The sequence below is a fragment of the Mastigoproctus giganteus genome, chromosome 4 (genome assembly GCF_048544385.1).
Source record: "Mastigoproctus giganteus isolate SK-2022 chromosome 4, ASM4854438v1, whole genome shotgun sequence".
Lineage (NCBI taxonomy): Eukaryota > Metazoa > Arthropoda > Arachnida > Uropygi > Thelyphonidae > Mastigoproctus > Mastigoproctus giganteus.
In genome coordinates this window covers 134,225,295-134,251,045 of record NC_143578.1, presented here as the reverse complement: position 1 = coordinate 134,251,045, position 25,751 = coordinate 134,225,295, and the positions used below count along the sequence as shown (strand labels likewise).

The following is a 25,751-nucleotide window of genomic DNA, read 5'->3' as shown; positions in this document are numbered from 1 at the left end:
CAGATATGAAGTTTTCTGAGCAGTGCAGACTGTGTGCAAGAAGCTCATGGTGTCTTGTCAATGATATACAGAAATTTTTCTAGCAGGGATAAGGAGGTGATTTTTCTCTTGTATAAGGCAATGGTCAGGCAACACCTCGAGTGCTGCATACAGATCTGGAGGCCTCGTTTTAAGAAGGATGTAGAGCTGCTGGAACAAGTACAGAGAAGGGCAACAAGATTAGTGAATGGAACAAAGGGTTGCTCTTACAAAGAAAGGCTTAAGTTTTGCAAATTACAGTGTCTGGAGACTAGGCACCTGTGCGGTGATCTGATTAAGTTGTATAAAGCCTTGAATGGTTTGAGCATGCTCAATGCTTGTGGCATTCTTCCTCGTGCTCAGAATAATTGCCTGAGAGGGCATAAATTCAAATTGAGGAAAGACATTTGTAGGATAGATGTGCAGAAGTTTGCCTTTAGCCAGTGGGCAGTTGATTGCTGGAAGAAACTCCCACCTATAGTAGAAGTTGATAGCTTCTGTAAAAATTAAGAAAGCGCCGGCATCAAAATCGGCAGAATGGGTATCAACAGCTTGGAAGCTGATCCCGGAAAGAATAGTAAAGCACTCGTTTAAAAAATGTTGCATCACCAACGCTCTTGATGGCTCAGAAGATGATATATTATGGAATAATGAAGATAATGACGGCTCAGAAGAATCTGACGCTGAATGTGAAGTAGACTCTGATATTGATTCAGATGCAGATATCGAAGGCTCAGAAGATTCAGAAGGAAGTGATGAATAACATACTATTTTATTTATTTATTATTATTTTTTTTTTTCTTAGAATCGAAGCTTTTTTTTTTCCTGAAATTAAGGTGCATCTTAAAATCGATAGTATCTTAGAATCAAAGAAATACGGTAGACTCAAGGCAGAACTAGGCAAACATTTGGAGTGAGTGGATGGGTGAAATGAGAAGGGTTTTTTTTTTTTTTTTTTTTTTTTTGGCTGATGCTATATAAGCTTGCTTTCTTGCATCATGTGCCTTTACTAATGCTAATCTGTTGTTCTGGACAGCATGTGCCAACCTCTGTTCATTTCAACTGCCAACAAGTGGTGGGCATATTGAGTGGTTTTGTGTCCATCTTTGAACCATTCCTGCTACACCTTCAATATGGTGGCCTTTGAACAGCCGACAATGCTTCCAGTCACTGAGATTCTTGTTCCCACCTTCCCAATGCCACAAATCATTCTCTGTTCAAACTCTTAGGTCTTTTCCTTTCCTCTTTGCACAATCACTGATGAACTGATAGGCACTACATGTGCCACACTCTATACACTGCTCTGTTTGGTGACATCACTCCTGGTGCTGTGGGATGAGTCCATTCGTGTGTCATAATGTTTTGGCTCATGAATGTAGGTATTGCAGCAAATAAATTAAGAATTTGAATGGGAAATGAGAATCTGCTGCTCTAAACTGTCTACGTTAAATATCCTGTGTTAACCCTTTAAAATTAACTCAAGAGAACACATACCTATTTTAAACTTTTTATTTCCATAGTCATTCAGTTTGCTTCAGACATCAACTGTACTCTACACTAGTGCTCCCCCAAACACAGCTGTATCTAAGTGCAACTTCTAAAATTCCTGGTTCTAGGATAATCTAATCACAATGTAACAACGATAAGAAATGTCAGTTAATGTGTGTACTTAGAAATGTGACCTTTCTTTCCTTCAAATACTTTTAAACTATAAATTTTCTTGAAATTATCTATATGCATAAACAGGAAGCTAAATCAATAAATTATTCCAAACAAAATCAAAAATCTTATTTATAAACAATAGTAATAATAACATTTACACTAAGCATGTATTTTCTAAGCTTTGACAACAGTAAACAGAGATAATTGATTCATAAAACAGTTATGAATTATATGGAGTTATACTTCATAACTATTTTGCCATTATTGCATCACTCGGGTACCTACCCACCCACCAAAGAAGGGCCAAATAGCCCTGAAACGGTGCCACACTTATTCTCAGATGAATACCACCACCATATGGGTGGTGGTATTCATCTGAGAATAAGTAAGATTAGTCTTCTCCTCAGGTGAAGCATTACTTATTCGAAGTAGTGCAATATCATGGCCACTTGTTGTGAAGGTATTCACAATATGAGATATAACTTAAAATGATGCTGCTTTGCTAATATTCTGTTCAATCAGATTTGGCTATGTATTATTGATGCTTTTGCACTATACTTATACTCACTACCTGCTTAAATTAATATATAGCGATTGGATATTTGTATTCCATGCTCAGGTTAGGATTTAAACCATATGCTAACTTTGCTAGGATATATGATCATCAGCACGACAAAACTGTTATTGCTAACATCTCATGAATTTAAATTAAATTGTGAATTAAAAAGAATTTTTATAATGCATCATTGAAGTGACCTGTAAATTTCATTATAGAATTTTTTTTTTTTTTTTTTTATAATAGAACCCTACAGCACCTAGCCCACTAGGTCAAATGGCTCCTAGTGATGGTATACCTGGAGGACCAATGCCACCAGCTGGCTTCTTTCCTGTGAGTGTTAAAATGTTAGATAGTTAATCCTGTTCATATTTAAAGTAGTGCTAAACTTATGTTATCATATGGAAGGCGTAATGCTGTTATGAAGGAGATAGTTTTAATATTGAAGTGTGTTCTTTTAACCTATTAACTACAGTTTCTTTATTTTACATGTAATTTAGAAGGATGCATTCAGCTTATTAGTGGAATTGCTAAGCTTATAATATCATTCCACTCATATCACACAGTAAAGTAGTACCAAAAAGTCCTCTGTCATATATAGTGATTTTGCCACGTCATTCATTTGGAGATGTGTGGATTCAAAGTCCATTGGAGTGGAGCAATATTGTCCAAAAGGACCAGATTGCTGATTACCATAAAGTCACCAAAAACGTACTTGCAAAATTTTCTTGTTAAGCTTAATAGTACCAACACAATTCCATTTTTGGGCCTTGTTTTGCTGTGAATCAAAAGGATAATTTTATAAATATTTTCAGTACATACAAACTTTATAATTAAAGGTATATAGTTATGTATCTTTTACTTATCTTTAAGTGCAGACAATTTGTCATAGTTCTTCCCAATTTTCGTGATTCAGACTGTACATAATATATCTTTAATGAGATTTTGTGACAGCATAATTTCAGTACTCCACATAGGTTCCTACAATTTCAGCACATTTTTGCAGTCAAACTGGTATATTCTCAGTTGTTGCCTGTAATATATTATGGGAATAGCAGTGAAAAGGCCATTATTCTTAAGTCCAATTTTCTTACCAGTAAAAAAAAATTAACAAAACTGTAATAACTTTAAATACTGCATGAAACAATATGTTCTTTAAGAATTTTTATCTGTTAATTAGATTTAACTTTAGTTAAGTTTAGTTAACTTTAGATTTAACTTTAGTTTATTAGTTGTGGCCACCATTAGAGATTAATAATAGAGATAAAGTATATTTAAGTAATGAAACAGTTCTAAGTGACTATTTTAGAATGTTTTCTATTTTTTGATTGTATCCTTATCAGATCATCCAATAAACATATATATTGAAGAGAATAAAATGTGTAATTGTTAATTCTTTCGATTATATCCCAGAAGACGATTTTTAGAAACTTAATATTTTACACCTGTGTTGACTAAAGGAACTCCAAATAAGTGGTCTTGTGAAAATAGTAAAGTTAATGTTTTCATGCATAAAAAAGGGAAAAAAATGCATATTACTCTTAATACTAAATTAATTACTCTTAATAATAATAAGGGTGCAGTCTTTAAAGGACCAGAACTTGTGTACAAGGTGTGGCTAAAATGAAATGAGAATCGTTGCTTACCATTGCCTTACAACTGCACGTGTCAACAACATTCATATCATGATGGTTTTTTCCTGTACAGATTAGTTTTGTTTCATTGCAGGCAGTATAAGTTGGATTGAACTGTGCCTCTTTTAAGTGAATCAGTGCTTTAACCTTTAAGCAGAAAAATGAGTGATTGTAATTTAGAGCAAAGAATTGTTATGAATTTTTAGCGAAAATCAGTAAAAATGGTGCAGAAACATTGGAGATATTACGGAAAGTGTACGATGATGAAACCATGAGTCAGCCACATGTGTATGTGGCTGACTCATGAATGCCACGAACAATTCAGAGAGGGGTGGGAAGATATCCATGACAACAAGACAGGAAGACAGCCAACTTAAATGACAGACAAGAATATTGAAAATTTGAATGATTGTGTGCCAGTACTGTGAAATGATCATTCAACTAATTGCAGAATAGTTACAAATTGACAAAGAAACAATAAGAAAAATTTAGATAGAGCAGTTGGGCCTGAGAAAGGTGTGTGCATGAACGGTTCTGCACATCCTGACAGGTGATTAGAAGCAGAAACGTGTGGAAGTTTGTAGTGCAAATTTGTAAAAAAAATTTGTGTAACTCCTGTCATTTTGGATTCACTGATAACAGGAGGAATCCTGGGTCTTTCGGTATGATCCTCAAAGCATGCAGTGGCAAACTTCCTCTTCTCCCCGTTTAAAGAAAGCAAAATTGTCTCAATCGAAGATCAAGTCCATGCTTGTCGTTTTTTTTTTTATTGTCATGGTGTTGTTCATTATGAAATTTTTCTGCAAAACCAGACTGTTAATCAGACTCTACATTGAGATTTCAGGAAGATTTTGTGAAAAAAATTCGAAAGAGCCCAACAAATTTATGGCTGGACAAATGGTTTTTTAATCGTGACAATGCACTGTGTCATTCTTCTGTTACAGGGAGGGAATTTTTAATGAAAACAAGATCATAACATTGGAGCACCCTCCTTATTTTTTAGAACTGTCAGTGTGCAACTTTTTTCTGTTCCCAATAATTAAAATCTACTTCAAAGGAAAACAGTTTGAAGTCTTAGTAGACATTCAGAAGGACACAATGCAGCAATTAAAGGTGATATCTTTCTAGGACTACCACTGCTATTTTAGATCTTGGAAATTGCAAATGGAGCACTGCATAGGCATGGCTATAGAGTACTTTGAGGGGAATAATCATTGAAATTGTTGTATTTAAAATAATAAATGATTTTAAAAATATTTCTTGTTTCTTTTTAGCCACACCTCATAGAACTAAGAACCAGAAAACTACAAAATCAAAATTTATATAGTTACTGTTTACAGCATGTTTCACTGTTACTCCATGGATAACAACATGTTTGTTTCAGAGAAAAACATGAGTATCTTTCATGTGTACAACTGGATGTAAGTTACTTGATAGTTTTGGTAAATGCCAAGTTTTTAAAAGATATTTATACTGCATAAACAACTTTATTAATGCCCACCAACTAACAATGTTTGAAATGCAGCTTTCACCAAAAAAGAAAAACATGCATGTATTTATGTCTGAGATGAGAGTCAGTAAGAATTGTGGATCTGTTTTACTTCCTTTCTTAGCCAGCTGGACAACCATAAGGTATTAGCATTAGCAGAGCCATATGATGCAAAAAAGCAAGCTTATACAGCATCAGCAAAAAAATTCCCATTTCACACATCCAGTTACTCTAAAAGTTTGTCCATTTCTTCCTTGAATTTATTTAAGCTATCAACTTCCACAACAGATGGAAGTCTGTTCCAATAATCAATTATCCACTGGCTAAAGGCAAACTTTCGCACACCTATTCTACAACTGTCTTTCCTCAATTTGAATCTGTGCTCCCTCAGGTTCTTAATCTGAGCAAGTGAAAGTATCCCATCAGCATTGAGCCTGTTCAAACCATTCAAAGCCTTGTACACCTCAGTCAGATCACCTCACAGGTGCCTAGTCTCCAGATGCGGCAACTTGCAGAACTTAAGCTTTTCTTGGTAAGAGCACCCCTTTGTTCCCCTCACCAATCTTGTTGCCCTTCTCTGTACTCATTCTAGCAACTCTACATCCTTCCTAAAATATGGCCTCCAGACCTGTACACAGTACTCAAGGCGTAGGCTGTCCATTGCCTTGTACAAAGGGACAATCACCTCCTTATCTCTAACAGCAAAATTCCTGTATATCATTGACATGAACTGCTCTGGCAGCCTGTCTGCACTTCTCTAAAAACTTCAATCTGACTACACAATTACCCCTGGTCTTTTTCATTCTCCACTACTCTGCATGTAGTACCATATAGGTGGTACATTTCTCTGCGATTACTTCTACTCATATGCAGTACTTTGCATTTGTCAATGTTAAACTTCAGTTGCCACTCCTCAGCCCATCTGCCCAGCTTTTCTAGATCCTGTTGCAGTAGCATACTATCATTAACCCCCCCGGCATCCATTGTATCATCTGCAAACTTCAACATTAATCACAATATACCTTCATCAATATCATTGATAAATATACAAAAACAACAATGGGGCCCAACACCAACCCTGGGGGACTCCACTAATAACATTTGTACAGCAGTCTTTTATGTGCAATCGTATCAAAAGCTTTCCTGAAATCCAAGTTTATGATATGAAAATTATTTTTTGCATCCAGTTCCTTTGTGACCACATCATAGTATCCAATCAAATTGGTCAGAGAAGACATCCCTTAACTTATCCGTGCTGTCTGCATTATTTTCCCCAAAACAGAAGTTAAAGTAACAGGTCTGTAATTACTCCTGTCATCTTTTGATCCCCCTTTGTGAATTGGGGATACATTTGCACATCTCCAGTCCATGGGGACCTCCTTTGAGTCCAAGGATGCTCTCATAATTATGGCTAAGGGTTTTCTTACTTCCTTTGCCGCCAGGTGGGCAGGAGCAGCAGTGCGTAGCACACGCTTCTTGATTAGACCTGGGTTCGAGCCTGTGACCACCAAATACGGAGGATGTGGAAAGGTCAGGGAATGACCACCGCATATCCCCGGAGCAATATGACCTTAGTTGCTAATGCTCCTAAAAACCAAATAACAACAACAACTTCCTTTGCTGCCTCCTGTAATATAACTAGATAGATAGCATCCATCCCAGGTGCCTCTCTAATGTTTAACTTCAACAGTTTCTCCTCCACTTTGCTCTCAGTTATAACAAAATCATTAAGCTTCCTGTTAGAGTTTAATTGTTTGTTTGTTTTGGATTTTATTGGTGCATTAGCAACTATGGCTGTAATTTGCCAAATAGAATTGAGTTTGATAAGCTTATGTTCACTTCCCTACGGAATTTCTCATGTGTGAATGTAGATGCAAAATACTCATTTGGTTTGTCAGCTATCTGAGCAGGATCATCAACAGTCAAACCACCAACACCAAGTGGACCAGGTACTGGAAGTCACTTTCCTCTATCTAAAATATTGTCTGAGAAAGAGAATCCTGGCTCAAGTACAGGACATTACATTGAATCTGGACGCACCACACAACATATAACATTGGGGCATTGAGCAGACAAAGAAGACGCAATCAAATAACAAACACAACAGGCCCACAGAACAGTACTGTTGACCACCTGTAGAGCCTGTAGGACAGTCTTAACCCTGCCCTGCAGGTACTCTGTGGAACACTACCTGTCCACCTGGAAACCACCTTCCAGTACCTAAAATACTCTTTGAGAAAGAGAATCCTGGCCCAAGTACAGGACATTGCATTGAATCTGGATGCCCCACACAACACAGAACAACAGAGAATCAGACCTTTAATACTGGAAATGTGGCAGCAAACCTAGAATGCAACCACAAAGGGACAGATGACCAAAACATATATTCCAAAAGTCAGAGAGGTCAACAAAGAACAAATTTCATGGTTCACTCCAGGACTCCATGCCACGTACCTATTAATGAGACATGTCAACCTGAACGCAAAACATTTTAACTTAAGGTTGACTCCCACACCAAACTGCCCGTGCAACCAGAGAGAGAGAGACTTTAGATCATATTATGTTTGACTTCCCGCGTTATAGAGACCTGAGGTTCACCCTTGAGATGGAAGTAGGCAAAGTACAAAGGGATCAAGAACCATGAATATTTGAAACAAAACAGAATTTTTCAGCATACAACAACTTTGCAAATAAGGTATTCAAGAGGAAACCTTCATTACTAAGAATTTTCTTATAATGACAAACTCCACTCCACTGGGCATGACCACAATCCTGATCAAAATATTCTAGCTAGGACCCTTTCTTCTGGTGGGGGATCATATGCTAACCTCCAGTTGGAGGTAGCAATACAACATGCTGACCCCTTCCGGGGTGGGATCATGACAACCAATGAAGACTTGATGGCAAAAGAATCCTCCTCCCCTCACACCTACCTGAAGGACGGGTGCCATATCCACAGATGAAATGAAGATAGGGAACTCACAAGCAGCACTTCTTAAAGGGGCATCATTTTGAATTCCAAAAGGATCATATAGGCTGTCTTGATACTCAATTAGCAAAACTGCATCCACCTCATCAAGTACAACCGTAATTGTTGCATTGATTCCATGATGTTCTTTTTGTTTATAGCAGTCTCAGAGACATAACCACAATTGTTTTTATAGTAAAGCTACTTTTGAGTACGCGGAGTTCTTGCCATTCTACATAAATGACAGTTTTTGCAGAATCTTCCGCTGTCTCAAGATATTAGTGCATTTAGCTAAGCAGGTTCACTGTGAATGCAGCACACACTAGACTTTCATTCCATAGTGTTAGCCATGGATCACTTAAAAAAACTAAACAATATGACTGGTAGACATGTATTGCCTTATGTATGGCTCTTGCACATTAAATCAACTTTTCTGTGATACACTATTTTGATGCAGAGCTCTGTAAAATGGCCAGAAATGTGTGTATTGTTATATTTATACAATGTGCATGTTGTTTAGTTGCTTCTAGATACTCGGCTACCAGGAAGCAATGATCAACAGGAAAGTTGCTTCCCAGTGTGTTATAGGAGCATTCTGAGGCCATGAAACTTTGCCTTGAGGGAACTGTGCCTTGTCAGGATGTTTGAGAAATAACTTTTGCTATGAAACCAGGGGTTAATTTCCTTGCTACTTGTGTGAGAAACTTTCAGGAGGAAGAATCTGGTTACTTTCTCCTTGGTGGAGTGAGCCCAACGTTCCTGCAAAATAGTCTGCAAACAGAAAGTATCTCTTTCTGTTTTGGTACCAACATTTTTATTTATAGTTATGCTGTGTATTTCTGTGGGAATGTTATTTCTGATTTGATAACATAAACCTCCGTAGAGAACATGAAGATCAAGTGGTAATGTGCCAGATAGGACCTGAAGGATAGGGGTGGAAATACTTCTGCATGCAAAGGTAATTGTTAGAAACATTGATCTTTGAATTGAGGAATTTTTCTGACAGCAGCTAATCATGACAAGATGAAACCATCTCCTAGAAAAAAAGATAATGGAAATAAATACTGCTCTGTACAGTAATTACAGGGTTTCTTGTTGAGACCCCTTCGTGCTTGGAGACCCTAATCAGGAGGACAGTATCTTTTCATTTTGCAGCCAGGTGGTTCAAGCCCGTGGCTCCTAAATATGGTGCCATTTCTTGTATTCCCTCTACCATGTGAACCATGTAGTCGTCCCAGAGTATAAACAGAAAATTTATTTTCTTTATTTATTTAATTTTTTTTTAAATGGGGTAGAAAGGATAACCTGTTATCTGAGCTGATCCCAGAATGTTTCATTTTATTGACGAGATGGATTGTTTCCATTTATTTTAATGCTGAATGGCTGTTTGGGCTAGGGAAAGTGGCATTTTGGTTTTGAAATAATTTTTACTTGTTTTGTATAGTTCAGTAGGGCAGATTGGTTAGAACCTGATTGGCAATGGTTTCAAGTTCACGTGTGACTTTCTTTGGAAAAGAACTGTTAGTTTTAGGTGCATTATAGCCAAAGCAGCTGATGTGCCATTAACTCCCACAACAACAACAACTGTTAGTTCATTTGCATATGCCAGTTGTTAAGTGTTATCATCCTGATATTGAAGCCAGCTGTTAAAAAGACAGTGTATGGACTAAAAATAAATGGTCTGTTTTATATATAACTGTACCAGTTTATCATTTGTAAAAACTTGAAAAAAAACGTGTGCGTCGTTTACCTGGGGAAGTGATGGCGCCTGAATGCACCGTGGGACGAAAACAAGCTGGTGGCATGCTTTGGGCGATGTTCTGCTTGGATACCCTGGGTCCAGTCATCCAGGTGTCGGGCACTCTGACATTTACCATCTACCTAAACATCATTGTTGACCAGGTACATCCATTAGTGACAATAGTGGCAAACCCCTATGGCGGTGCTGTCTTTCAGCAGGATAATGCTCCATGCCACACCACCCAGATTGTTCAAGACTGGTTCGCAGAACATGAGGAAAACTTCCAGGTATTGCCCCAGCCTCCAAATTCCCCAGACATCAACCCCATCGAGCATCTGTGGTTTGTGTTGGAACAGAAACTCTGACCTGCAGGGTCTCAACCATGGACCTTACAGGAGTTAAAGGATCTGCTGGTTACGTGTTGGTACCAGATACCACAAGACACATTTAGAAATCTTGTAGTGTCCATGCCTCGCCGGATACGAGCTGTTTTAGCTGCACCTGGAGGACCAACATCACATTAGTTAGGTGGTCATAATGTTATAGAATTTTTAAGCATTTGACTAAAGTTCTATGCACCCAGCTTTTGGTGGATGCATAAAAGAGAGAGAGAAAAAATAATAATAATAATAAGTTGGGACTCTGGGTGTCAGTATTTCTTTCTTTCTCTCTCTTTTTTTTTTTTTTTTTTTACAAATTGTAAACTTGTATAGTTATATATAAAATAGAGCATTTATTTTTAGTCCATATACTTTTTTTCAATCATTTTTTTTTTATACATGGATGACATTTTCATAATGAGGCAACTATTGTTATTGTTAGAGTTTTAAGTGCATCAGCAACAGACCATATTACACTAAAGTGAACTGTCTGGAAGGTTATTAACAGAGTACCTTTCAGAATGCCTGTATTGACTTTTCACAATGCAGTCTTGGTGCTGTGTAGCCTTTGTCATTGATGCATCATAAAAACGTCATTCAGTTTCGGGGGTCCTACTGTTTTTAATATTTAATCATGACGTTGATGTAGGTGTATCTGATTTAATATCAAGTTTGCTGCTAATCAAATGGTAGACTGGTTAGTTAATGACTATAATCAGGTATGTTACTTCAACAGGACATAGATAGTTTACTTGGTAGAAATGGCAACTATGTTTTTACACTAAAATCTTGTACCTGGTAGCAGGAATCCTAGATTTACACATCACATGGGTCTGACTTAATGCTCTATAACGAAAGTGACTTGAGACTAACTATCATCATCATCATCAGCCATTTTCAATCCACTGCAGGATGCAGGCCTTTCCAGCAACTTTCCAGTTCCTTCTGTTTTGAGCACTGGCCATCCATTTACAACCCACAAACTCATGAATTTCATCTATCCATCTCCGCCTTTGTCTTCCAGGTTTTCTTCTAGCTCCTCTTGGATACCATTCTGTTATTTTCTTAGTCCATCTGTCATCATGCCTTCGAGCTGTGTCCTGCCCAAGACCATTTTAGTTCTTTAGTTTTGATAAGAATGTCCTTTACTTGAGTTTGTTGCCTAATCCATGTGTTTCTCTTCTTATCTAACAGTCTGATTCCCAATATGATTCGTTCCATTCTTCGCTGTGTAGTTCTCAGCTTCTCTTCCATTCTTTTGGTGAGTGCCCAAGTTTCACTTCCATAAGTCATGGTGGGGAGTATACATTGGTTCATTATTTTACGTTTCAGACAAACTGGGATATTGCTCTTCAGTATGTGACTATATTTCCTGAATGCTATCCATCCTAAATTTATTCTTCTCTTAACTTCCAGCCATTTATCATTATTACAGCTAATAACTTGTCCCAGATAAGTATATGACTCCACCTTTTCAATTACTGCTCCTTCAATCATTATTTCCCTTTCTGTGGCATACTTGTTCATCATTACTTTTGTTTTAGCCATATTCATCTTTAGTCCAAAATCCTTACTAGCGGTGCATAACTGATTAAGATTTTCCTCTAATTCTTTGGGATCATGGCTTATGACCACAATGTCATCTGCAAATCGTAAATGGTTTAGGTACTCTCCGTTCACATTGACTCCTTTCTGCGACCAGTCTAATCTTCTGAAAGCTTCCTCAAGGGCAGCAGTAAACAGCTTCGGAGATATTGTGTCTCCTTGTCGAACTCCTTTCTTAATTTTAAATTTCCTACTTTCTTTGTCTAGTCTAATAAAGGAGGTAGCACTCTCATATATTTTCTTCAAAATCATAATATATGGGGTATCAATGCCTTGTCTTTCCAGTGCCCGAAACAGAGACTAACTATATAATGTGATATAACATTATCTGAACACTGTAGAGCAGGGGTCGGCAAACTTTTTTTGGAAAAGGTCAGATCTTAAAATTTTTAGGCTCGGCGGGCCAGGTAGCAAGCTCGAAGATATTTACATGGGTAATTCTACTCATAGAGCAACAAAAAAAAAAAAACAGGTTCAAAATCTTTTTATTAGGAAGTGATATTTTACATATTTATACACATGTTGACACTTACAAAAAAATGAATAAAATATTTCCATTATTAATAAACGTATTATAGAACTGGTTAATTTTGTACTAATGCGATGAATGTAATTGTTTTTTCTGAGATAATATTTCATCATACTGGAGTTCGAAGTTAGTACTTCCTATCATTAAAGTTGTTTGCAAATGGTCATCTGTTAATAATGATCTGTATTGCGATTTTACATATTTCATTTTCGAAAATGTCTTTTCACATTGGTAAGTACTCTCAAATACAGATATAAATCCCCGTGCATATGATTTTAATTGACCATATTTATCTTCCAAAAGATATTTATAGAATTGAGTTAGATCCATTTCTTTAAACCTAACCTTTAGCATATCATCATTTTGCAGATCAATCACTTCCAATTGAAGGTCTGATGGAAACTCCTCAATTGTACAGCCAAATGGATTTTGAAATATGGAAATGTCTTTTGCACTTGCATCAAGATCCGAAAAACGTTGTTGTAACTGTAGTTTAAGTTCAGAAAATATATCCGCCGCGAATTTTTTTTTTTTTGGGAATGGGGATTTTGCTAATATTTGAAATTTTTTACAGCATGGAAAATTGTCAAACTTGGTTAATGTGATTTGTGTTTCAAGCAGTGCAAATATTTGACGATATGACTTTACGATAGAATACGTTTCATGTATGAGCACTGTTTCCCCCTGTAATTTTAAGTTAATTCGCTAAGATATCCCACGATGTCTGTAGCAAATGCTAATTTCCATAGCCATTCATTGTTTGTAATAGTGGTTGTGGGCAGTTTTTTTCATTTAGAAAAATTTCTATTGCTTCTCTGAGTTCAAAAAATCTCAAACTTTTTCATTGCTGAGCCATCAAACTGCTGTATGGTAGGGCAAATCAGGATATTCGGCTTCAATTTCTAATAAAAAATCACGAAACTGACGATGGTTAAGTCCACTAGAGCGAATAAAGTTTTAACCGCTGACACAACTGGTTCAATAACACACGACAGATTGAGGTGTTTCCCACAAAGAGCCTGCTGGTGAATAATACAATGAATTACCAGAGGTTTTGAACATTTAGCTTCTTCACAAGCCTTAAAAATTTGTCCAACTAATCCTTTCCCCGTTCCACACATATTTTTACCACCATCAGTTGTGACACATTTTAACTGATTCCATTGCAAATTGTACTGTACGTTTTCTTGACTTCCTTGAAGATATCTTCGCCTGTAGTTGTTTCATGCAGACTATTCATAAAGCTAATTCTTCAGTAACCTCAAACTCAGTATTGACTCCTCGAATAAACAGCAACAATTGGGCAGTATCAGTAATGTCTGTAGACTCATCAAGAGCCAACGAAAGCCACTTGAAATTTTTTGCCTTGTCTTTTAATTGACTCTTGATGTGGCTCCCGATGTCCCCAACTCTTCTAACAGTTGTTCTGGCTGAAAGACTGACAGATCGAAACAAATCCATTTTTTCCGGACACATTTCTTCGGCTGCCACAAGCAAACATGATTTAATTAATTCACCATCGGTAAATGGTTTCCCTTTCTTGGCTAATAAATGAGCTATTCGTAAGCTTACTTTAGTTACTGCTTCATTATCATTTTTTATTTTAACGAATAAATTGCATTGTGATGATGCATTACGTTTTAAACTTTCCAATTTTAGCTTCCATTGATTTTCTGTGAGTTTTGAATATTGTGCCGCGTACTTAGTTTGGTAATGACGACACATATTGTACTCTTTTCGCACAGCTATTGTGTCATTATATAATAAACATGATACTTTGTCATTTATTTCTATGACAAAATAATTCACGCTCCATTCAGCTTTAAAAGCACAACATTCGAAGTTCACTTTTCTCTTCATATTTGGTCTTGAGGGTGACATGGAAACGGTGGGTAATGAAAAAAAAAAAAAGATCGCAGAGTGCCGTTACAGACACGTGTGCCGCTAAAGCAAAACTGAGAGAAATGCTGGCAACACTTGTTCTACAGTAGACGACAGAATGCGAATATGCGACGCCAGTAGCGATACATGCGGTCATTATTCTTAACTCGACTATCAGTTATTGCAGCACGTAATTTGATTTATTTTTAATTTTTTTCATGCAAAAAACAATATTAACCCACAGGCCGGATTAAAGGGGGGGCGTAGTTTGCCGACCCCTGCTGTACAGCATGGGGTTGTTGTTTGTGTCCAGTTACTACTATTATTTTTATTACTGTTGGTCAAGGAACTATCCTACAGTTGTTCAGGATCGCAACTTTCTGGAGTTCCATGTAAGTGTTCTCTGAGAGCTTTGGGAGACCTATTGCTGCTAGGTTTTTATGAAGCCTTTTGACATGATGCCAGTGGTTGACATGATTGGAATGGTAATTATTTGTTCCATAAGCCACATGTCTGTGTACTTCCTGATCTTTTCCTTGTGGGTCTTCTGGAGGTAGCTGGTGTTGGGCACTGCTATGTTGATCAGGCAGGTAGCCATATCCATCTTGTTAATATAGGTTATGTCTGGTCTGTTATGTGGAATTGTCTTGTCCATTATTATGGCACAGTCCCAGTATAGTTTGTGAGTACGGGTCTCTAGTATGGTCTGGGGTTCTTACTTATAATATGGTACACTTTCTTTGATCAACTAGTATTTTTGCTGTAGCTTCTGATGTAATATGCTTGCAAACTGGTTGTGTCTATGAGTGATCTCTCTCTCTGCATCCTGCAGTGATGTGCAGGATTGTTTCTGGGGCCAAATGCCATGGACATGTGTCATCTGTCACTCCAGGGTCCTTTGCGATGTATTTCCTGTATTATCCTGGCCATGTCGCTGTGATGAGAATTATTGTTTCTACCTGTACCATACTTAGCAGCAATAAAAGAAGTTTATTATTTTCTTATTTACATTCAATCTTCCAAATGACTGGATTTGGTCCTTTATCTATTGGACCCTTCCCAAAGGTCAATGGTAATCAAAGATATCATGGTAGAATGTGTTGTTGCAAGTAGTGCTGTTTTTTTCAATTGGTGGATTGAAATTTTATCTGCACTTATGATGTTCAGGTAATGTTCTAAGCTTTTTGGAATAGCCCCAAGTGCTCCAATAACAATGAGCACTGCTGTTATTTTTATTTCCCACAGTCATTAAAGAGAGCGCTGACTCTCTTTAAAAATTACAGCTGTCAGTTGCAGGCTCCGAAAAGATGATAAGTGTTTGCCTTTTTATTTACATAATTGTTATTTTATATTGTACTTAATACGTAGTCTTATAGTTATAGTTATGCTGGTTATTTTTATTTTAATTTAGATAAACAGTTTTTGTAGATATACGTAAAACCGTTATTTCGTTCGAATTTTGCAGCCATTGTTTTTGTATATAGTGGTAGGGAATTCAAATTTTTAATTGAGGTAGTTAGGTAGCTCTAACGTATAATTTATAGAGTAATACACTTCACTGTTTCTATTAGATAGCGTAGTATTGACATTTAATTAATTTAATTTATTGATTTTATTAATTTAAAGTATCATTCCCCAAACTAGAGCAGCAAAGCAACGGGCACAAAGTGGCAAGAGTGCTGTGACTCGGGGGAGAACTGAGGGGGGCGATTCTCCAACGCATCAGAGCTTAAAAAAATGTGCGACTTGTGAAATGTTTGCCGAACTCTCTGGAACGGAACATGGTATTGCCATGGGGGATGTCTTTGTGTGTGCACGATGTAAGGAGTGTAAGGAAATCAGGCGACAACTCAGCATTGTTATGGGCCTATATGAGAGTTTGAAGGACAGGGTGGATGCCCTCGAAAGATCTAAATTGAGGGGCCCATCAGGCTCTCAGCTGCCCACATCAACGCCAGAGCTTGCACTTGGTCATCACGCAACACAGCGGCAATCCCCAAGGCAGAATGCGCTGGTCCCTCAGGAACTAGTAGTAGTTGGAGACTCTATTGTCAGGGAAACGGGGAACATGCTTTGTAAAAAGGATAGGTGGAACAGGACCGGGGTATGTCTGTCAGGGGCAAAGGTTGATGACATTGTAGAGCGGATATCATCTTTTAAGGGCACAAAAGGTGATATAGTTGCACACGTTGGCACTAATGATATTAGGAATAGGAGACCGACAGAATTACTTAACAAGTACAGGTCACTGTTGAACAAAAGCCGGGAATTAGGGTTGAATTTGAAAGTGTCTGCAATTCTGCCCAGACACGATAGAAGGGAGTATATGATGAGAGCCTTCTCGATCAATTCGGCCCTGGAAAGAATGTGCAAGGCTCAAGGGGTAGAATTTTTTTTCAGCCTGGACTGAACTTGTTAACAGAAGGGACTGCTTCTACAAGGATGAGATACACTTAAATAGAAAGGGTGCAAGAATATTTGCTAATGCTATCGAAGCAGTGTTAGGTGGGTCGGAAAACTGATAGCTTGGGGGGATACAAGGACTAATAGTTTAACAGTAGCCGTAGGCAGAGGTGAAGGTGATTCTTGCACAACTTCTATTAGAATAAGTAGTGATCTGGAGTGTGGGGGTTTCAGGGACGGATGGCAGTCATCCTGAAATAGGTGGGTATATGGGATGTGTTAGGGTAACTAGGAATAGGAGCATGTATGCTTGCATGTATACCAATGCTAAAAGTATAGTAAATAAATTTGATGAATTTGAAGTGTTGGTCAAGACATCAAAGGCAGATATTGTTGGGATAGCTGAGACGTGTTGTCACACAGATATAAGGAATGCTGAACTGGAATTTGGGGAGTACAATGTGTACAGAAAGGATAGGCAGAATAGAAAGGGAGGAGGTGTTATGCTGTTAATTAATAAAAACATAAAATCAAAAGAAGTGCATCCAGTTGATATAGATGAACAGTGCACTGTTGAGTTAGTTTGGTGTGACATAAGCACTGCGAAAGCAAAAATAAGAGTAGGAGTGTGTTATAGGCCTAATGACTCGAATGAGTACAATGAACAATTGTACAGAGAAATAGAGTGGGCTAGTAAATCGGAATGTCTTATAATGGGGGATTTTAACTTCCCAGATATTGACTGGAACTTGTGGTTTGGTCACTCACACACTAGTCAGACTTTTGTGAATTTATTGGATGATCGTTTTCTGCAGCAGCATGTTCGAGAGGCAACCAGAGAAAGTAATACTCTTGATCTGGTTATCAGCAATGATCATTCGTGTATTAAGAATTTGCAGATAAAGGAACCACTAGGTGGCAGTGATCACAGTGTACTGATGTGGGATTTACTTAAAGATTTAATTACCATCAGGGGTAAAGGAAAGGGTTTTTGCTTCCGTAAAGGTGAGTACAGTGGTCTCCGACAGTTTTTAAATTCTGTACAGTGGGATAAACTGACGATGTTACCAACAATAAATTCTAAGTGGGAAGCATTCAAGGCATTAATCGTGGATGTTACTAAAAGTTTCATACCTATTAAGAAATATTGTTCAAGGTTTTAGCCTAAATGGTTATCTAATGAACTAATGAGACTCGTGACAGAGAAGAAAAATGCATGGGATGCATATAAATTATCAATCAACTCAGAAGCCTATGGCAGATATAAGCTAGTCTGTAATCAGGTCACAAAGGAGGTTAGGCAGGCGAAGACAGATTACGAGAAATCCTTGGCAAAAGATGCTAAGAAAAACATCAAGGATTTCTTTACTTATATAAACTCTAAAAGGAAGGGAATGAATCTGATTGGTCCACTTGACATCGATGGTTCGACTGTTGATGATCCTGCTCAGATAGCAAACAAACTGAATGAGTATTTTGCATCTACATTCACACATGAGGAATTATTAAGGTTTGAAAATGGCAGAAGGTTATGAAATTGTAGCAGGATACTTAATAATTTTGTAATAACTGAAAGCAAAGTGTAGGAGATATTGTCGAAGTTAAACATAAGAAAGGCACCTGGGGTGGATGGGATCTATCCAGTTATATTAAAGGAGGCGGCAAAGCAACTAAGCAAACCCTTAGCCATAATTTATGAGAGCATCCTTGGACTCAGGGGAGGTTCCCACTGACTGGAGATATGCAAATGTATCCCCAATTCACAAAGGGGGGATCGAAGGGTGACACGAGTAAATACAGACCAGTTAGTTTAACTTCTGTTCTGGGTAAAATAATGGAGTCACTGGTTAAAGATGCATTGCAGGATCATCTAGACAAGACTGCAGCAATAATTGAGACACAGCATGGGTTTGTTAAGGGAAAGTCTTGTCTGACAAATTTGATAGGATATTATGATGTGGTTAAAAAGGAACTGGACTAACAAAATAATTTTGATATCATATATTTGGATTTCAGGAAAGCTTTTGACACTGTTGCACATGGAAGACTATTGTACAGATTGGAGCAGAATGGTATTAAGGGTAAGTTGCTACAATGGATAAGAGGGTGGTAATCAATGGGTGTTGCTCTTCGTGTACTAATGTTATTAGTGGTGTCCCACAGGGTTCGGTGTTAGGTCCACTGTTGTTTCGTATATTTATCAATGATATTGATGAAGGTATATCAGGCTTAATGTCGAAGTTTGCAGATGATACAAAGGTTGGCAGGGTTGTTAATGACAGTAATGGCAGTGTGCTACTGCAACAGGATCTAGATAATTTGGGCAGATGGCCTAAGAAGTGGCAACTGAAGTTTAACCTTGAAAATTCAAAGTACTGCATATGGGTAGAAGTAACTCCAGAGAAACGTACCAACTGTGTGGTACTACACTTAAGGTGGTAGGAAATGAAAAAGACCTGGGAGTAATTGTGCAGTCAGATATGAAGTTTTCTGAGCAATGCAGACAAGCTGCCAGGGCATGTCATGGGGTTTTGTCAATGATATATAGGAATTTTGCTAGCAGGGAGAAGGAGGTGATTGTCCCTCTGTATAAGGCAATGGTCAGGCCACGCCTTGAGTACTGCGTACAGTTCTGGAGACCTCATTTTAGGAAGAATGTATATTTACTTGAGCGTGTATAGAGGAAGGCAACAAGATTGGTGAGGGGAATGAATGGATCCTCTTACCAAGGGAGGCTAAGTTCTGCAAATTGCAGTGGCTGGAGACTATGCACCTGCGCGGTGATCTGATTGAAGTGTATAAGGCCTTGAATGGGTTGAGCATGCTGAATTCTAATGGGATCCTTCCACTTGTTCAGATTTGGAACCTAAGGGGGCATAAATTCAAATTAAGAAAAGACAGATGTAGAATAGATGTGCGGAAATTTGCCTTTAGCCAGCGGGTGGTTAATTGCTGGAACAAACTTCCATCTGTCGTTGTGGAAGTTGATAGGTTGAATAAATTTAAGGAGGAACTGGACAGGCATTTGGAGGGAATGGTGTGATTTTTTTATTTTTTTTTTTGGCTGATGCTGCATAAGCTCATACACTTGCTTTCTTGCATCACATGCCACTACTACTACTGCTACTATTCCATTTTCATCAGCAGATCTTTATATTTTGTTACCTTTTCCAGCTGTTTCTCTTCGACCCTACTCTCTCTTGGTATTGTGATATCGATTTTCCATGCCTGCTTCTTTTCAACCACTGTCATGCTGGGTGTATTATGGAGAAGATGTTTGTCTGTTTGTGCCTGAAAATTCCATAGCAGTTTAGCCTCATTATTCTCTACAACTTTTTCTGGATTGTAGTCCCACAAATTTTGCTGCTTGGTAAGTTATATTTTTTGCAAATGTTCCAGTGTATCATGTGGCCACTCTATTGTGTCTCTAAATAATCCATTTGTAAAATGTTTTTGCAGCCACATTCAAGATGTTCAATCATTTCTTTATAAAGCCTTCAGTTTTTTTTTTTATAGGCACCTGCCCCCCCACCCCTTAAGCCACTTCCATGTCTTCATGCTATAAACGTTTCCTTTCAGTGGCACTTGTACATTGGCCATGTGATGGTTTGTTATGCCATTTTTCTCTTTAGGTCACCAGCTGCTGTTTTTTATAATCCTTTCATTTGCCATTTTCCTTCTTTGCTGACTTCCTTTAGGATTTCTTCCTGTCTTTTTCTGCTGTACTCTGTTAATGATCGCTTCTCTTCTACAGAATGTTGAACTTGCAAAGTTCCTCATCCATCTTCACATATTGGGAGATATACAGCCTATCCACATCAGTGCTTGCTTAGGTGAAGAGTGTGATTGATAGTCATTATCTTCACGGTTTTTCAGTCAAAGCCTGAGTTCAGTCTACAACTCGAGCAGTGAATTGATTGATGGGAACGACCGAGATAGCCCATTTCTTTGATACTATTCCCACCATTGAGTTTTAATTTCAGGAGATTCTTCACTGTTCTGATGTATTCCTTGCTAATTCGGTTCTTAAAGAATGCCCAGGTACTTGTAGGCTTTGTCTGGTGTTGAGACTCCTAATATCATTATGATCAGGCATTTTGATTCCCTTTGTGCACACAAATTTTCTCCGATTGATTGCTGAAGTTGCACATTTATCCAGCTGAAACTCCATTGCAATATCAGAGCTATAGATCTGAACAGTATTGCATAGTGATTCAATTTCAGGTGGCGACTTTCTGTAGTTTCAAATCATCCATTTAAAGAAGGTGGCAAAGATTTTTTTGTCGTTTTTGATGTTTGATACCTGTGGCCTGTTCTCAGAATTATTGATAGTGGTATCATTAGAAGCCAGTCTCTTGTGCCCTTGTGTTCCATTTATTTCCTTTCTGTTTGAATGGGAATAAGTTGTTTTTTTTCTAAATGACCTTGTATCATGTAAGATATTATTCCCCTCATTAGCTTAAAAGTAGTTGGTAATTAGGGTTTTGTAGTTGTTCGGAATTGCTTCTTTTTCATCTTCGTTTATAAGAAGGTAGATTTTGCCAGTTCTTCCATTCATCCATATTTCAATTTCTCTTGTTTGTAGTAAATAACTCAATTGTTGGGCTGTTTTTCTAGATAAGCTGGTCAGTTGTTTTAAACAGAAAAACTGTAATTCATCATTTCCTGGTGCTGTCCAGCTTTTAATCTTCCTGGCCCACCTCTCAAGTAGTTCAAGGGTTATTATAAGATCTTGCATATTATTTCCTTTTGTTTTGGCTTCCACTTCTTTAATCCATGCTGAATTTCTGTTGTAGTCCATTGGATTGTTCCACAGATCTTTTCAAAATTTGACAATCTCTTTGTTTTCAACTTGCTTTTCACTGCTTCTTCGTTAACACTTTGATTGAAGTGCCATTGATTCATCTGGAAAAGGGAATTTTGCTTGTATTGAGCAATACGGGTCTCATATCTAGAGATTTTCTTTGATATGCCAGTAATCTGTTGCTTCACAAGTTAAGAGCTTCTTTATTATTCTTTAAACCCAGGTTGTACTTCTTGTAGATATTCCTTGGTCTTTTCATTTTCAACCTTTTCTCTTTCATTTCCTTTAGTTTGCTGATCTTATTTGCTAATCTGGTCTTCCATTTTGGTGACCTTCTTTGCTATTGTTTTGGTTTGTTTGTATCCAAGCTCCACTGTCAACACTGCCACAGCACTATGCACGAACTGGTTTGTTTCTTGCAATGACGGGTTAATTGCTTCTTCAACTCTGTTCATATCTTTTAGCCTTTGCCAAGTTCTTTCTTGACAACTGCTTCAGTGCAGGCAATTGTTGACATTCTTTTGCTTCATTCATGTGTTCAACAGTTCTGTTTCACTTCTTTCTGTATTTCAGTCAGCTGCAGACCTTGGCATGCTGACAAGTATGGCAGTGGATCGACTGGTCTTTCTTCAGGTGTAGCTTCAGCTATTATTTGCAGTCCTGCTACTTTTTTTGCTAGTACTGCTGGGGTATTTTATTTGCTTGCCAATTCCTTCTCATTTATCTTCATCTTCAATGTTTTTTTTGAAGTTCCTCCAATTCTACATCAGTAAAGACTATTTCTCAATATAAAGCGACATTGGTCTGCCAGCCTTTGTTCAGTAATGTCCAGGCATGTTTCTTTCCAAATTTGGTACTTCATTTTTTGGTAACCACATTTTGTGGAATTGGACCTGAAGTAACAGATCATTATTTGTTTATGTTCTGCGACAGTATATCTTTGACATTGTGATCCACCTTCCAGTATTATTATTATATATATATATATATATATATAAACAAAAAAAAAATTACAAAGAGCCTCAATAAGAGCCTACTAGGTTCTTATGGAGGCTCTTTGTGGCATTATGCTAGTGGTTGACATGGTGATTGGGATGGTCATTACTTTTACCACATGCCACATTTCTTTCACTTCTTCCTGTCGTAGGTCTGAGTACTTCATGATCTTTGCTTCGTATGTTTTTTGGAGGTTGCTGATGTTGGGCACTGCTATGTTGATCAGGTAGCTAGCCATTTCCTTCTTGTCACTGAGGGTTATTTCTGGTCTCTTGTGTGGAATCATCTTCTCTGTTACTTTGGCATGGTCCCAGTATAGTTTAAGTAGTATAGGTCTCTAGTATGGCCCTCTAGTATGGCTTGAGATTCGTACTTGTAATATGGTACACTTTCTTTGATCAGCTGATATTTTGCACTAGCTTCTGATGTATTGTCCTGGTGACCTGGCCGTGTACTCCATCTAGGTGATCACCCTTCATCCTGCAGTGATTTGCTGGATTGTTTCTGAAGCCAGGTGGCATTGTTGACATGGACGCAGTCATTAGCATTATTAATTTTATTGTGTTATTATTTCTCCCTGATGGGAAAGTTTATAAAAACAGTGGGTTCAACTGATGATGTTAAAAACCGTAATTCTAAATGGGAGGCCTTCAGCGAATTAACCTTGGAATCTACTAGGCTATTCTAATAGAAGCAACTAAGAAATACTGTTCAAGATTTAGGCCTAAACGGATGTCAGATGAACTAATGAGGCTCATTGGAGAGAAGAAAAATGTGTGGGATGCATATAAATTAGCAGGTGAAACAGAAGCCTATGGCAGATATAAGCTAGTCTGTAATCAAGAAACAAAGGAGGTTAGGCAAGCAAAGGCTGATTATGAGAAATCCTTGGCAAAGGATGTAAAAAAAAAACAGACTTCTTTACTTATGTAAACTCTAGAAGGAAGGGGGTGAATCAGACTGGTGATGATCCTGCTCAGATAGCTGACAAACTGAATGAGTCTTTTGCATCTACATTCACATATGAGAAATTCTGTAAGGAAGGGGAGGACAGAAGTTTACTAAACTCTAACAGGGAGCTAAATGATTTTGTAATAACGAAGAGCAAAGTGGAGGAGAAATTGTTGAAGTTAAACATGAAAAAGGTACCTGGGGCAGATGGAATCTATCCAGTTATATTGAGAGAGGCAGCGAGGGAAGTAAGCAAACACTTAGCCATAATTATGAGTGCATCCTTAGATTCAGGGGAGGTCCCCTTGGACTGGAGGTGCAAATTTATCCCCAATTCACCAAGGGGGTTCAAATGGTGACACAAATAATTATAGACCTGTTAGTTATATGATATAATTCTTCCCTGAATTGATTCAATCTATTTGCTTCCACAACAGTGGATGGAAGCTTGTTCCAGCAATCAACAACCCATTTGCAGAAGTCAACCTTCCGCACATCTATTCTGCAACCATCCTCCTTCAATTTCTATTTATGCCCCCCCCTCATGTGCGTAGTCTGAGCAGGAGGAAGAATCCTATCAGCATTGAATTTGCTCCAGATATTCGAAACCTTAAATACCTTAATCAGATCGCTTTGCAGTTTTCTAATCTCCAGAAGCTTCAGTTTGCAGAACTGAAGGCTTTCTTGGTAAGAGCACCCCATTGTTCCCCTCACCAATCATGTTGCCCTTCTCTGTACCTGTTCCAGCAGATCCACATCCTTATTAAAATGAGGCTTCCAGACCTGTATGCAATACCCAAGATATGGCCTTACCATTGCCTTATATAATGGGATAATCACCTCCTTATCACTTCTAGCAGAATTCCTGTATATAATTGAGAAAACCCCCATAAGGTGTCCTGGCAGCCTATCTGCATTGCTCAAATAATTTCATCTGACTGCAGTTAACCCCAAATGTCCCTTTCATTTTCCACAACCCTAAGTTTAGTACCACACAGTTGATAAGTTACTCGGGATTATTGCTACCCATATGTGGTACCTTGCATTTGTCAATCTTAAACTTTAATTGCCATTTCTTGGCCCATCCACTTAATTCTTCTAGACTTTGTTGAAGCAGCATATAGTCATTACTGTCATTGACCATCTTGCTAACCTTCTTATCATCTGCAAACTTGTTTCTTGCCTTGACAAGAAACAAGTATCAAGCTTATCAAGTATTGATAAGGATATTGATATATCCTTATCAATATCATTAATAAATACAGAAGGAAAAAAAAAAAAAAAAAGAATGGGCTAAGCACTGAACCCTGGGGGAATCCACTAATAATATTAGTCCATGAAGAGCAGTGTCAATTGACAACCACTCTGTCTTCTCCCACTCAAACATCCCTTTATCCATAGTATGCAATCAAGTTAGAAAAAAAATTTCCCCTTACCAAATCCATTCTGTGACAAGTATAACTGCACTTATGTCTAGATGGTGCTGCATTACTTCTTTAACCAGTGACTGCATTATTTTCTCGGATGACTCTAACAGGTCTGTAATTACTCATGTAACCCTTTAATCCTCTATTATGAATTGAGGATACACGATTCATAATAGAGGATTAAAGGTTCATGGGCACTAGCGTAGCTGCACTTTTTCAGGCCCGGAGGCAAAGAACATGTTCAGGCCCCTATTTAATTAATCAAAATTGCAAAAACAGGAAGCAGCCAAAGACGCCGGGCCCTTTAGGGGCCTGGGCCCAGAAGCAATTGCCTTGCCTGCCTAATGGTAGCTACGCCACTGTTCATGGGGTTCTCCTGAATCCAAGGATGCTCTCTCTATAATTATAGCTAAGGGTTTGCTTACTTCCTTTGCTGCCTACCTTAATATTAATATTATTGGATTGATCCATTCACCCCAGGGTGCCTTTTTTATGTTTAAGTTCAATTTCTCTTTCACTTTCCTCTCAGTTATCACAAAATCATTCAGCTCCCCATTACAGATGTCAGAAGTTTGATAAACTTCTGGCATCCCCCCATCTTAAAGACTTCCTCATGTGGGAATGTAGATGCAAAATATCTACTTAGCCTGTCAGTAACCTAAGCAGTATTATCAACAGTTAAACCATCGACATCAACTAGCCCAATG

At 37.9% G+C, this 25,751-nt stretch overlaps 1 protein-coding gene across 4 annotated transcripts in view; it reads left to right on the top strand.

Annotated features, from left to right (window-relative positions):
• The window catches only part of LOC150087077 (single-stranded DNA-binding protein 3-like), a 538,273-nt gene that overhangs the window by 105,981 nt on the left and 406,541 nt on the right, over positions 1 to 25,751 (top strand). For all 4 annotated transcript variants that reach the window (XM_090371800.1, XM_090371798.1, XM_090371799.1 and 1 more), the window contains exon 6: positions 2,483 to 2,569. In XM_090371800.1, coding sequence (XP_090227926.1) covers positions 2,483 to 2,569 — 87 coding nt within the window. The remainder of the gene's footprint in view (positions 1 to 2,482; positions 2,570 to 25,751) is intronic.